Source organism: Camellia sinensis, chromosome 6 (assembly GCF_055761805.1).
Source record: "Camellia sinensis isolate YWXY chromosome 6, ASM5576180v1, whole genome shotgun sequence".
NCBI classification, from domain to species: Eukaryota; Viridiplantae; Streptophyta; class Magnoliopsida; order Ericales; family Theaceae; genus Camellia; species Camellia sinensis.
Window position 1 is genome coordinate 108,466,747 of NC_138966.1, and position 14,257 is coordinate 108,481,003.

At 35.7% G+C, this 14,257-nt stretch overlaps 1 protein-coding gene across 4 annotated transcripts; it reads left to right on the forward strand.

Annotated features, from left to right (window-relative positions):
• The first annotated feature begins 514 nt into the window (after positions 1 to 514).
• Positions 515 to 13,830, forward strand: LOC114305612 (protein GIGANTEA). Of its 4 annotated transcripts, none has more exons than XM_028250719.2 (16): positions 515 to 758; positions 1,594 to 1,684; positions 1,804 to 1,944; positions 3,942 to 4,013; positions 4,261 to 4,315; positions 4,424 to 4,566; positions 4,707 to 4,963; positions 5,339 to 5,394; positions 7,638 to 7,875; positions 7,955 to 8,105; positions 8,634 to 8,843; positions 8,985 to 10,529; positions 11,334 to 11,402; positions 12,342 to 12,560; positions 12,798 to 12,890; positions 13,114 to 13,830. In XM_028250719.2, exons 3-16 carry the CDS (start codon positions 1,858 to 1,860, stop codon positions 13,414 to 13,416), a joined length of 3,498 nt encoding a protein of 1,165 aa, XP_028106520.1. In that variant the 5' UTR covers positions 515 to 758; positions 1,594 to 1,684; positions 1,804 to 1,857; the 3' UTR covers positions 13,417 to 13,830. The 4 variants fall into 4 exon arrangements, with proteins under 4 accessions (XP_028106520.1, XP_028106521.1, XP_082730542.1 ...); XM_028250720.2 differs by having other exon boundaries at positions 531 to 758; positions 1,813 to 1,944; XM_082874416.1 differs by having other exon boundaries at positions 570 to 758; positions 5,339 to 5,447.
• Positions 13,831 to 14,257: the final 427 nt, after the last annotated feature.

Below are 14,257 nucleotides of genomic sequence, written 5' to 3' on the forward strand. Positions count from 1 at the left end.
TTATTTGTTTTGAGAGATGACCTTGGGACTACAAATACCTTAGTATTACTAATATCCTTGGAAGGGAGATTCATAGTTAGGAGGTAGAGATGGTATTAGAAAAATAGTGAGGGGATTAGAAATTTTTTTTAAAAATATTAATGTTTAATTTTTATATTTTTTTATTTGTTTTATTATTTTATATAAAAATAATTTAACAATTTCTCACTATCAATCCCCTCACTATTAATCTCCTCATTATCAATTTCTTCCATTCTATCTTTGAAAATAAATGGGCCCTAAAAATTTTACAATTTATAAGTAAGAGTATAAAGAAATAAGAGATTCAAAATAATTAATAAGGGGCTGATTACCAGTATTTTTGATAATTTGATTTTTTTTTTTTTATAAATAAAACATAGGCTTCACATGCATCCATGTATGTATGTATGTATATGGTGGTGATGATGATGATAATGGATGTCACATGCACAATCAGACCCTACGAGGCAAAACCAAAATATCATTGCCACGTATGCAAAATCCCAAGCATTACAGAGAGAGCAGCTAAAGATCTCCTCTCTTTCTTTATATCTGTCTACTCTCTCTCTCTGTCCTCTGTCTGTCTCTCTCTCTCTCTCTAGACTCTCTCCACCCAAAATCTGCAACATCTACAGGGGAAAAGAAAAAGAAAAAAGACCTCAAATTTCAAGTCACCGTGCAAAACCCAAAAAAGCAGAGCACAAATTCACCCGAAAGAACAAGGATAAGCGAACCAGGTATTTTATTTGATTTAATTTTTTTTTTTGGGTTTATATGTAATTTGTGTTCGGTACGGTTTATGGTGAAAATTGTGTTTGGTTGCTGTGGAAAATGTGGGAAAAGAAAAAGAAACCAAAGTATCTTTTGGGTTTTTTTGTTGTTCAGGAGGTAAGAAGACAACTGAACTATGTTGATTTTTTTTTTGGGTTTTTTGGGTTGAGTTTTTCATTTTTTAGAGCAAAAATTGAATTGGGTTTCTTTCTTTCCTTTTTTTTTTTTTCTTCTCAGCAACCAAACAGAGGTTATAGCGATTCGATTCACCATCTCGTTAGTTTCGTGATTTTATCTAACAAATTTATTGTGCAAAATTGGTTGGTATTGGTTTTTGTGTCAAGTGAATCATTAGCCAATATGGATTTTTTTTTTCCCAAAAAAATTTAATTTTTAATTTTTAAATTTTCTTTTTTATGTTTATGTTTTGATTCAGTAAAAACACTTGTAGTTTTGTGTGTGTGTGTGTGTGTGTGAATCTAGTAAGACTCAAATTTTGGTTTCTATTTCCTTTGTTGATTTCTAAGCCACCAAGCAATTGTTAGTTACTTTAGTTTCAAGGTTTGTAAATGGTTTATATTATTGGTTGAAGTAACTAGCAATTTTCTCCAATTAAACAGTCGCTTACTACTAATCTATATAATTCAGGCTAGGTTCATAAATTTTTTTTGGGGGTGGGTATTTGATCAATCTCTCCTTTTTCTCTTTATTTTCTTCATTTGTTTCTTGTTTGTTTAAGAGGATTCTGATGATAAATTTATGTTATTTTCTTGATTATTATGTTTCATTGATTTTGCACAGGTTCAAAACTTAAATATCATCCGTATAATAAGCTCATGAAGCTTGCAAGTTGAGTGAGAGATACAACAAAGCAGTCTTTAATTTTCATCAGGTGGATAAAAAATTGACAGCTTCTATAGCTTATTGATTAAATTGAGAGATCTCCTGGGCTGGTACTCTGTTTGGCCTTGAGAAATGTTGAATTACAATCTTCTGATACTTGATTGGTAGTGCTTGTAGCGGAATTTGTTTTTAGCATCTTTGTTCATACCCAGAAGACATTACATGGCTACTTCATGTGAAAGGTGGATTGATGGTCTTCAATTCTCATCGCTGTTTTGGCCCCCGCCACAAGATGCCCATCAACGAAAGGTGTGATTATTTCTCAACCAACACTTGAATGTGAAAAATTCATTCTGTTATTGTTTATTGAACATAAGCTGCTTTTAATTTTGTGTTATATTTTTTTGATTATGTGGCCAAATAAATTGCTCGTGTTGTTATGCTGCAGAAGCAGCTGATGAGATAAGTTTAGGTTGCACCAATCAAGTTAAATGTTTTTACTATGCTGAATATGGGGAGTGGAATTTGGGTTCCTGCTAATTAACTAGAAGCACACGCGCGCGCGCACGCATATATATGGGTGCAAACACGATACGTTTGCAATTGTACATCTAAACTTTTTGGCTGTTTAATGAATGAGGATTGAATTAGAAAACCGTTTAGCAGTTACTGGATGTGTAGTTTTAGCAGTTACCAAGTTTAGGGGTATTTTGGAAAAATAAAAAAGTTGTGTGCTTTATATAAATAGAATACATATTGAAACTAGGGCCCCTCACCAAAACTGAGCTCTTGTATAAAATCAATAAGAGAAAAAGTAGGTTCGCAAAACTTCCTTTCCATCCAAAAATTAAAAATTTATGAATAAACAATAATTTTACACCAAGCACTGCCTGCTTGACATCATCAAAGGTAAGTCGATTATGACACCATATCAAACGCATAGGTTCCGCCAACCAAGCCTTCTTAATCCTCTTTAAATGGCATCCTCCTATTTAACTCTCATACAATTGTACCAATGAAGCATAAAATACTTTGCTGCAACAGCCAGCAGCAAGGAGTCTGATATAAATCTCTTCTATGAACTGTTAGTAATGTTTATTTCAAACCTACCACATCCAAATGGCAACTAACGGAGACCTTTAAGAGATATCTGCCCCTCTTACAGCGTAGCTCTCTTTTGCTTTAAAGAGATAGCCGCCTTGCTTACAGCGCCATATCCAATAAACCTCTCTCCAGCTTTTTTACCATAAAAATTCTTGGGTAAATTATCAATAGGTGTTAATAGTTGGACTTAATTCTCATTAAGGCCTACTTAATAAAATTGTTGATAAAAATAATTGGGACTTTTTTTTTTGCATGTGTCGCTAAAAATTGAAATTAGTGACTTTTTTTGTCACGATTTTATAAATTGCCACTAAAACTTACAATTAGTGACGCTTTTCTGTGACGAATTTTTCAAATTGTCTCTGACAGATAAAAATTAGTGACTTTTTTTTAAATTGTCGCTAAAACTTATAATTAGTGACGTGTTTTGTGACAATTTTCAAATTGTCATTGAAAATCAATAATTAGTGATATTTTTTAACAGTGTTTGATGAAAAACGCTATTAATTATTATAGGACGACATATTGGACAATAAGTCTAACTATTAGGACTTATACGTAAGCTCCCCAAAATTCTTAGCAGTGGCTACAGAAAAATGTGAAAGATAAATGATTATTTTACAAGTCTTCTGCAAGCAACTTCAGGCTATCAACTAACAAAATTGTCTCATTCAGTGAATTCTCTAATCCACGGGGATTTAACATAGAAAATGAATGTTTTCATATTTATAGGTGTTGCTAGAAATTTACTTGATGGTACAAAGTCTCAGAACAGAAGTCAACCCTGCATAGTGCAAAATTTAAGAGCATTTTGAGAATATCCTAATGATTTCAAAATTGGCAAATGGTTTGTGCAGTTAGTAATTGATACCCCCTACTTGATACTCACACCAATATGTGTTTTAGCATTCACTGTAATAACTCCTTTCTTGCCAAAATCAAGCCTATGCTTGGTTACAACTGTATCACAGTTGATGAAACTCTCCTTTTTGCTAAAGGATTTAGGACCTTATGGCACTGTAGGTTGTTCTATGTAATATGGATCAAGTGATGGTAATTATAAATTCTTAAGCATTTGCTTTGCTGGACTGTTTCTAAAGTTTCTAATATTATCTTTCTAGTTGTTATCTGTTCTTGTACTGTTTTAACATTTTTTAGTTCTCACTGTTATTGATAGACAAGTTACTTTCTTTTATTTCTAGGCCCAAGTTACTGCCTATGTTGAATACTTTGGTCAGTTCACATCAGAACAATTTCCGGAGGATATAGCTGAGGTAAATTTGTTTCTCTCTCTCTCTCTCTCTCTTATATCTGAATGAAATTTTCTTTTGATATAGCATGTTTTAATTTCATTTTTATATTAAAAACTGGCTTTTGTTATTCGGGGTTTGGAAAACAACATACTTAACTAATTCCATTATCATCAACTAATATTATATATTGGTTGACTGATTAAAGTGCTCATAACACATGTTAGCAACTGATACCTTACTTATTCTATTTTTATCTTTCTATTGACAGCTGATCCGTAACCGTTATCCATCGAAGGAAAGACGCCTTTTTGATGACGTCTTAGGTATCAGTTTTCACCCATTCTGATCTATACAACAATTGACTGTACAATTATTTTTCCTTTGATGTTTTGGGCAGCAAACTAATTCCTTTATGTATATACAATTTCCAGCAATATTTGTCCTTCATCATCCAGAGCATGGACATGCTGTCATTCTTCCTCTTATTTCATGTATCATTGACGGTACACTGGAGTATGATCGAAGTAGTCCTCCATTTGCTTCTTTCATTTCCTTAGTCTGCCCAAGTAGCGAGGTACATAACAACAACACAAATTTATTTGGGCCATTTGTGAATTTATTGCCATATTGTGGTGAAAATTTTTCTTTCATTCATACAATGTGCTTACTTAGTGAGTCAAACTAGAGAGTTGATTCTACTTTATTAATTTACAGAATGAGTACTCCGAACAGTGGGCTCTGGCATGTGGAGAGATTTTAAGAATTTTGACTCACTACAATCGCCCAATTTACAAGAGCGAGTGTCAACACAGTGACGCAGACAGAAGTGACAGTGGCGGCCTTGCTACAACTAGTAACTCTGCAAACGGGGATGTACAGCACGAGAGGAAAACATTAAGGCCTTTATCTCCATGGATTACTGATATACTGTTGGCTGCACCTCTGGGTATTAGAAGCGACTACTTCCGTTGGTGAGTGTTTTGGTTCTTTTGTGGCTTGAAGTTTTCATTCAGCTCAGAAAATCTTCTGCAATATTGCATTGATAATTTGTAGACCACATGTTTTTTGAACTTGGAGATTAAAATTTCAGTTGTTTCAAGTACAATCTTATATTGAATTCAGTGAAATAGTCATGCTGGTTGGTATCACCATGGGATGAAATTTCTGTGAAAAAACTAATGGCTTTGTCATACTATGGTGGGGAATAGGTCATTTGCAATAGACGACGCAAATTTATCACATTTATATCCACGGACTAGATTTTGCTATTAGTTAATAAATTAATGTAAGAGCACATACTTTGATCCCTTATTCCTGAATATCACTGACTTTTATGCATTTAACAGGTGTGGTGGAGTGATGGGAAAATATGCAGCTGGAGAACTCAAGCCACCTTCAACTAGTAAGCGGAGTTCCTCTTCTGGACTATGATTTGCACACATTGTGATTCTATGTGTATGTCCTAATTATTTGTTTGCCACATTCTTGTTGAATGTGTAGTTTCACATGATGGTATTCTATACTCTGACAAGAAAACTACATCGTAGCAATACATACACTGCAGTTTCATTTGGTTATGTATGTAGAGTGTTTAGACTAGAATACTTATTTTAACTAAACTTAGGTGCGGCAAATTTCCTAACGGATCATGTTGATATGGAATTATTAAAAAAAAAAAAGAAAAAAAAAAAGCTTCATGGAGCAAATATTGGATAGCATCTCCATGAATGAAAGTTCTTGTCCAATGATAAGATCAATACTAAAATGAGATTAAATTCAATAAGGATCACCTGCAAACGGGGTGTTTTATGGATGCAGCCGTAATTGTGCACATCTCCAATTTGTGTGCCAATCCTTACAATGATCAAAGCAACTCTCAAAATCAAAATAAACTTATGATTTTGAATTTTAGGGTGATGTGGCACTAAAAAAAATGAAACCTGTGTTTTTCGAAGTTGTCATTGAAATTAAAAGGAACTTCTGATTTTTTACGGTTGCAACTAGCCAGAACTCTCAAGAAAATCCGTGAGCTTCACCTCAAGATTTAATTGAAAATCTTGATAAAGATCTAGGGTAGATGAATTATAGAGCAGCAACAGTAAGAAAAATGTGAAGAAAATGTGCAAAATGAGGCCCAATTTGTCTTTGGGTTCTTTTTCTACCAATAGAGGCTGTAATGGTGTGTAACAGGCTTTATGGGAAATGAATCTTATTTTAGGCAATAAACATGATACTTTAAAACCCTGGTATGGGTTTATTGCTGCAGTACGTATAATAGCCTCTAGAGAAAGGGGAAAAGAGATAAATGAGAAGGTGAAGAAACAGAAAGGAAGAAGAATTATAGAGGAAAGAAGGGAAGAAGGACAAAGGGGGAGAGTGAGAGGTAGGAAAATTTCTCAGTAAATTCAATTCCAAATCCAATATTAAAATTCAATACATCAAACCTATTTAACAAAAATCCGCATAAAACCCTAATCAATAGGATTCTCAATACCTTAAAATTCCTTAAGAAAACTAATAAACTTTGATCTCCATCACATATTCCAGTAACTTTTCAGCTTGGCTAACCTCGGTCTATATGAACCTAGCCTTGCTTGCACATGCAAAGATTGGTTTTCTGTAGCCTATTCGAAGGGGAATTGTCACAGAAACAACTTTCTGGAAATGGGGGTAAAGCGACATACATCTTACCCTGACCCCACTTTAGCCGGAGCCTCATGCACTAGTTTGCCCAATTTTTATTTATAGAATCCAAACAATTAACTTAATGTAGATTGCAATATCAACATTCCATTAATTTTACTCAGATATGTAGGGTTTCCTTACAAATAAAAATGGTATTTTCTCATGGAAGAAATTTATCACCCATATTAAATCATGTTTATAATTAACATTCACTAGAAACCTTAAATTTTAGCTGAGTATAAGCACATTTGTTTTTGAAGTACATATTGGTTAATTTTCAAGTGTACATGGATTTTCATTAGTATATATAGTTTCTTATAGGGTGGAATAAGACTGGATGATTGCTATTTGCTTAATTCTTGCTTGAAGTGATTGATTTTGGCCAATTGATTGGTCCATACATAGTTTAGTGTTGGTTGTCATGCATATTTGTTATGGTAGTCTACTTTTGAGTTACACAGGCAATTGGATTGGTAGAACATCAAGTGTTATTGGCTCTCATTGTAGATTTTCGTGCAAAAAGCCAAATTGATTTGCTGAAACCGTTGCCTCATATCATAATCTCTGTTATTATTCTCTCCTAAGGTTCTATTGAATGACATAAGTTTGATACCATTATAATTAGTGCAATTTTTAATATCAACCTTTGTTCTTGTATGTGGGAACTAATGTATATCAATTCATCAAACATTTTTTTTAGAATTGAAGATCTTATTAAATAAAATAGTCAACAAGATTGTCTCTTCATCACTCTTAACACTCCCAAACTTCAATACGAATTTCATCTGGTGCCACAACTCAAAATTTATGTTTGTTTGCTCTGAAACCTCAAGACTTCATAAGAACCTTGTATCAAGAAGTGTCTTGTTATGTTATTAACACATATGATAAAACTATTTACAATTCAAAACAAAGTTAATTTTTAATTGATTGGGCTTTTATTTCTTCTTTTTCTTTTAGCTTCCCGTGGATCTGGGAAGCATCCTCAGCTCATGCCATCAACTCCAAGGTGGGCTGTTGCCAACGGCGCTGGTGTTATATTAAGTGTTTGTGATGAGGAAGTTGCTCGCTATGAGACGGCTACTTTAACTGCGGCTGCTGTTCCTGCACTTCTGCTTCCTCCTCCAACAACGGCTATGGATGAGCACCTTGTTGCAGGGCTACCTGCTCTTGAGCCATATGCACGATTATTTCATCGGTAAATTTTTGGACCTTTCACTGTAGTCCACTGAAACTACTTGAAAATAGTACTTAAGTTTGTCTTTCTTTTGGCTTAGCTATTATGCAATTGCGAGTCCGAGCGCCACCCAAAGGCTTCTCCTTGGACTACTAGAAGCGCCACCATCATGGGCTCCTGATGCACTTGATGCTGCTGTACAACTAGTGGAACTGCTTAGAGCTGCTGAAGATTATGCAACTGGCATGAGGGTGAGTTAAATCATCTTGATTTCAACTGTTTAAATAAATAACACTTTGATGCTATGCTGGAGATCGATGTCACAAAGAAATTAGTATCTCCACATTCTTTATTTACTCAACATTGCATTATTACTGGGAACTTTGCTATGATTGCTATGATCACTGTCCTAATAAGACCGAGAACCTTTAATGAAATTAAAACACAAAAATAAAGGGAGGGTTGCAACTTGCAAGATAAAAAAGACAGTAGAACCAATGGCTTGATGTAGAAATTGAAATCTGCCCGCCCACAAATTGATGATGATGAAGGATGTCAAATAAAAAAATAATCTACAAGTCAATAAATTTAACCAAATTTAGGAAATAGATGAAATCGATAGATTGTAATTTGTCTCAAATTAATTTGATGTAGGCTCTTGTCAGCGAACTAGATTTAAAATTGGCATAGATACAAATTTTCTAATGTGAGAGATTCATTGACTTGTGAAGTTATTTTTTTCCAAACATGTGAATTAATCATTGTAATTGTTGATGCAGCTTCCAAGAAACTGGATGCATTTGCATTTTCTGCGTGCAATTGGGACTGCAATGTCAATGAGAGCTGGCATTGCTGCAGATGCTGCCGCAGCGCTGCTTTTTCGTGTACTTTCACAGCCTGCATTGCTTTTTCCTCCACTAAGGCAAGTCGAAGGAGTTGAAGTTCAACATGATCCTCCGCCTACTTATATTTCATGCTACAGGAAACAGGTATTGGGCAATCTGTTTGGTTTAGTTTTTTAAAATCGTTTTTGAATTTTTTGTTTTCTGGTTCCTCTTCTGGTGATGCCTTTGAATTTGGATTCCTTTGTATGAGGGTTTACTAACGAATTTAACAAAATTTTTGATCAGATAGAAGTGCCTGCCGCTGAAGCAACAATCGAAGCCACTGCCCAAGGGATTGCATCGATGCTTTGTGCCCATGGGCCTGAGGTTGAATGGAGGATATGTACGATATGGGAAGCAGCTTATGGCCTAATTCCATTAAGTTCCTCAGTCGTCGACCTTCCTGAAATCATAGTCGCAACCCCCTTGCAACCTCCCATTTTATCATGGAATTTATACATACCTCTCCTTAAAGTCTTGGAGTATCTTCCTCGTGGAAGTCCATCTGAAGCATGTCTCATGAAAATTTTTGTTGCCACTGTTGAAGCCATTCTTCAAAGAACGTTTCCACCCCAGTCCTCCAGAGAAGAAATCAGGAAAACAAGATTTCTTTTCGGTATTGGGTCTGCCTCGAAAAATCTTGCTGTTGCCGAGCTTCGTACAATGGTGCACTCATTATTTCTGGAATCATGTGCCTCCTTGGAGCTTGCTTCTCGCTTACTTTTTGTTGTGTTGACTGTGTGTGTCAGTCACGAAGCTCAGCACATTGCGAGCAAAAGGCCAAAAGGTGAAGATAATTATCCTTCCGATGAAATCGTTGAGGACTTGCAAGTGATGTCAAACAACCAGAGAGAAAAGAGAAATAGGAAAACAAAAAAGCAAGGTCCTGTAGCAGCATTTGATTCTTATGTATTAGCGGCTGTCTGTGCTCTTTCTTGTGAACTTCAGTTGTTCCCTTTGATATCAAAAGGAAGTAACCATTTAGATTTCAAAGACATGCATGATGTAGCAAAGCCTGCAAAGATCAATGGATCTTCTAATGAGTTCCGGAACAGTGTTGACTCGGCGGTTCGTCATACTCACAGAATATTGGCAATTTTAGAGGCTCTTTTTTCACTGAAACCGTCTTTGGTTGGCACGTCGTGGAGTTACAGTTCAAATGAGATAGTTGCTGCAGCTATGGTTGCGGCTCATATCTCCGAACTATTCAGACGGTCAAAGGCTTGTATGCATGCTCTCTCCGTCTTGATGCGATGCAAGTGGGATAAAGAAATTCACTCCCGAGCATCTTCACTATATAATCTCATTGATATACACAGCAAGGCTGTTGCATCTATAGTCAACAAAGCCGAACCACTTGAAGCATATTTGATGCACGGACCGGTTTGGAAAGATACTCCAGTGTGTCTTAATGGCATAAAACAAAATAAATGTGCAACAACTAGCCGCACCGAATCAGTGCAAACGTCTTCGTTGCATTGCGATAATTCGATCGATTTGGAAACTTCACTTATGAGTGTGAGAGATTCACAATCTAGTGAAGGCAGTGGAAATCTCACAGGCAAAGGGATTGCGAATTTTCCATTAGATGCTTCAGATTTGGCGAACTTTCTCACAATGGATAGGCATATAGGGTTTAATTGTAGTGCACATGTTCTTCTGAGGTCAGTGTTGGCAGAGAAGCAAGAATTATGTTTCTCTGTTGTTTCCTTGCTGTGGTACAAATTGATTGCAGCGCCCGAAACACAACCTAGTGCGGAAAGTACTTCTGCCCAGCAAGGATGGAGGCAGGTAATGTGCAATATTTGAATTTCATGTAATAATTTCTTCAGATTATTTCACATTCCAATCACTGAATTTTGTTGTTTGGAAGCTTCTAATATTCATGGACCTTCACTGTCTTGTTGAAAAATAAAAATAAAAGCAACACTTTTAACATTCTTTTCCTAAAGTACCTCTCACATTTTGGAAACCTTTTGACCTTTTTTTACTATTAATATTGTTAGTTTTGTTATTTTTTGATAATTTTGTAGACCCTTTCTAGGTTGGAATGCACATCTAGAATAGTGTACACTTGTTCTTGATAAGATTGATTTGTTTGATATTAGTTGAATTTATAACCTTATATATAGGTTTTTGTTTTGTTTCCAAACATTTCAATATATTTCCAAATTCCTTTGTCATTAGCCTTATGTTTCCAAGCTAACTGAAATAAGACACCAAAATTATTGTTTTTGGGTCTTTGCTTCAAAATGTCCTAATTGTAACAAAAAAATGCGTTTTTTTTTTTTTTTTTCATTCTTAAATGATCATCCCATCGAAGATCAAGCATATTGAAAATTTTAAAAATTCTTATGTGAGTTGAATTCGACAACTAATTGAATGCAATGCATGTTTCATGGCGGAGTTGAATTTTTCTTTATTGATAACCATTTTAAGATCTCTTTGATTATCTTCTTGCTTCTCTTTGCTAGACATTAGTTCAGCATAGTCAGTTAATTAGTTCAGCATATTTAGTTAATCACATTCAATTGATTAGATCCATTTGTGCTACTCTCTATAAAAGTGTCTTAACTATCTAATTTAAATGCACAGGTGGTTGATGCACTATGCAATGTCATAAAAGCAACACCAACAAAAGCTGCAACAGCCGTTGTTCTTCAGGTCCAGATTTTGTTCAACTTATAGTTTTAATTACTTGAATGATGTCGTGAACTTCTCTTTTTCACTCACTTAGGGTCTGTTTGGTAACTTTTATGTTTTTAGTTTTCAGTTTATATTTACAAAAAAAAATTAAAAACCTGTAAACAAAAACTTGTTTGGTGTTTATATTCGCTTTTGAAGATATGTAAATTGTTTACAAAATTTACTAAATTATTGTAACCACAAAAAAGTTCGTTTCACTTGTTTAGAAAAAAGTTTTTCATTCCTCCATCCTTCTTCCACCCCTATGGCTCACCACCCACAGCTTATCACTACGTCCGACCACCACTGCCTCTTACCCACCATTGCCGGTGACCTCCTCCAGCCATCAACCCCCATGGCCAACAACCAGCTTTGGTCGCTGTTAATCACCTTTGTACACCAACTCTTGCTGGCAATTACCTTCAACCATCATCTCCGACTGTCAGGAAACCATCTTCGGTCACCATCTCTAGAGAGCAAGAACTCCGGTTAGCACTTCCGTTGGCTAACAATGCTCTTTGGCCAACCGTCGACAACCACATTCAGCCACCACCTCCCATCAACCATCCATTTCCTTGTTTTAAAATGTACCAAATATTTTTTTTGTTTTGGTTTTTACTAAAAATAAACATAAACGTGTATAATTTTTTGTAAACAAAAATAGTTAACTATAAACATTACCAAACAGCACCTTAGTAACACCATTTTTTGATAATGGTGGACAAAGGCATTAGATTGTTGGAAACTACTTTGATTACATTGCAAAAATTTGATGAAAACAACTATTTTTTTCTTCTCAATTCCTGATTTGCCAGAGGTGCCACCTAGCAAGTGTCCTAGCATCTCAACATTTTGCATAGTTTGATTTTAGCAACTTTATTTGTTTAGTCACTTTTTCTGCCCTTATTTGCTTGTCAGGCCGAGAGGGAATTGCAGCCTTGGATCGCTAAAGATGATGATCGAGGACAAAAGATGTGGAGAATCAACCAGCGAATCGTGAAACTGATTGTGGAGCTAATGAGAAATCACGATACCCCAGAATCATTGGTAATTTTGGCTAGTGCTTCAGATCTTCTTCTGCGTGCTACAGACGGGATGCTCGTTGACGGAGAAGCATGCACTTTGCCACAGCTCGAGGTAAAATCTCGCATTTTATCAATCAAATACACTATCCTCGTTCAAATCCTTTATCTTCGATTGTAAAATTTGGTATTTTTACCGACATACTGGTTTTAAGTGCTCACTTACATTTCGAGTTCTATGATATCCATCCCTTGGAAGTGTGGTTAGCATGATTTGGCATTGAAAAAATCTGATTAACATCCCATGCTTTGACCGTGTATTAATGTTTTCTCCAAAATGATGAACATGCAGCTCCTGGAAGCAACCGCTAGAGCAATTCAACCTGTTCTTGAGTGGGGTGAATCGGGATTGGCAGTTGCAGATGGCCTTTCAAATCTTTTAAAGGTAAAAACACCCCTAGTGAAAATAAATTTGTAATTCTTCTTCTTGCACAAAATCAATCACAGAACCGGACACAACCCTCTCACAAGGATGTGGGACTTGCCTCACGTGCGAGGGTTATATCCGACTTTGTGATGTATTCTCATGCTCTCCAATGGAAAGATGGCTCATACTTGGGCCAAAAAGATGGCTCATAAATTTGATTTACCTTGATGAATGCATGCAGTGTCGTCTACCGGCAACAATACGATGCCTTTCTCATCCAAGTGCTCACGTCCGTACTCTTAGCACGTCAGTTCTTCGTGATATTTTGCATTATGCTCCAATAAAATCTAGTAGGACTAAACAAGTGGAAATAAGTGCCATACACGAAGCCCCTTATCGATACCTTGATGTAGGCACCATTGACTGGCTAGCAGATATCGGAAAGTGTCTAACGTGGGAAGCTCATAGCAGACTTGCAACCGGAATGCCTATTCAATTTCTGGACATTGCTGCTAAGGAATTAGGATGTACCATATCAATTTGACTTTGACATTTCTAGTATTTTATAGTTGCTTTAGGGTTCACTTGAATATTCATTACATGTGAGGATTTATGAATACTACAGAAAAACCAGTTTGCTTGAAGGATGCAGTACAGGTAGGGCCAGAGAAGAAAAAAAAGTCGCAAAAATGTCATTACAATCCTTCAGGCGGGTAGTGATTGGTGTACAGCGAGATTGTAGCAGACGAGCGATAATACAGGCATTATTATGTCAGTGTCTAAATTTCTTTCGCTCGAGGAAGTTGTATTTGTACTGCTGAGCCCAAAACCATTCTTGGTGAGTAGATGGATCACCATGGATTTCTTTTGGCACAAGAATGGCAAATGCCAGGCTGCCTCGGCTTTTCAACAATCGAGTTCTTTTCTCTAATTTTAATGCTCTAATTATGTTGATATATCTGTTGGGAATTGTGCTGCTGGTGTTGTTTTTCTCCATGAATCTGACTCTGATGGAGCTGTGAATTTCTTGTCTAAAATCGTTCATGGCTTTGTGAATCAATCCATTGCCATGTTTAGTGCCATGGCTTTGTGAATCAATCCATTGCCATGTTTAGTGCCATGCCATGGTTCATGCCTTTTGTTTATTTATTTATTTATTTATTTATTATAATTAATTATATATATATATATATATATAAAGAAGGCAGTTTGTTTCATATGGGCTAAAAAAGGGAGCTGGCAGTTTACTGATAAAACTATAGCCCATTGGTTAAGGGAATATATATATATATATATATATATAACTACGTGGTGAAGAATTGCAAAATACATTAGGGGAGTCATCTTAGCTAAATAAAGATGAATCACTATCATTTTACCTGTAA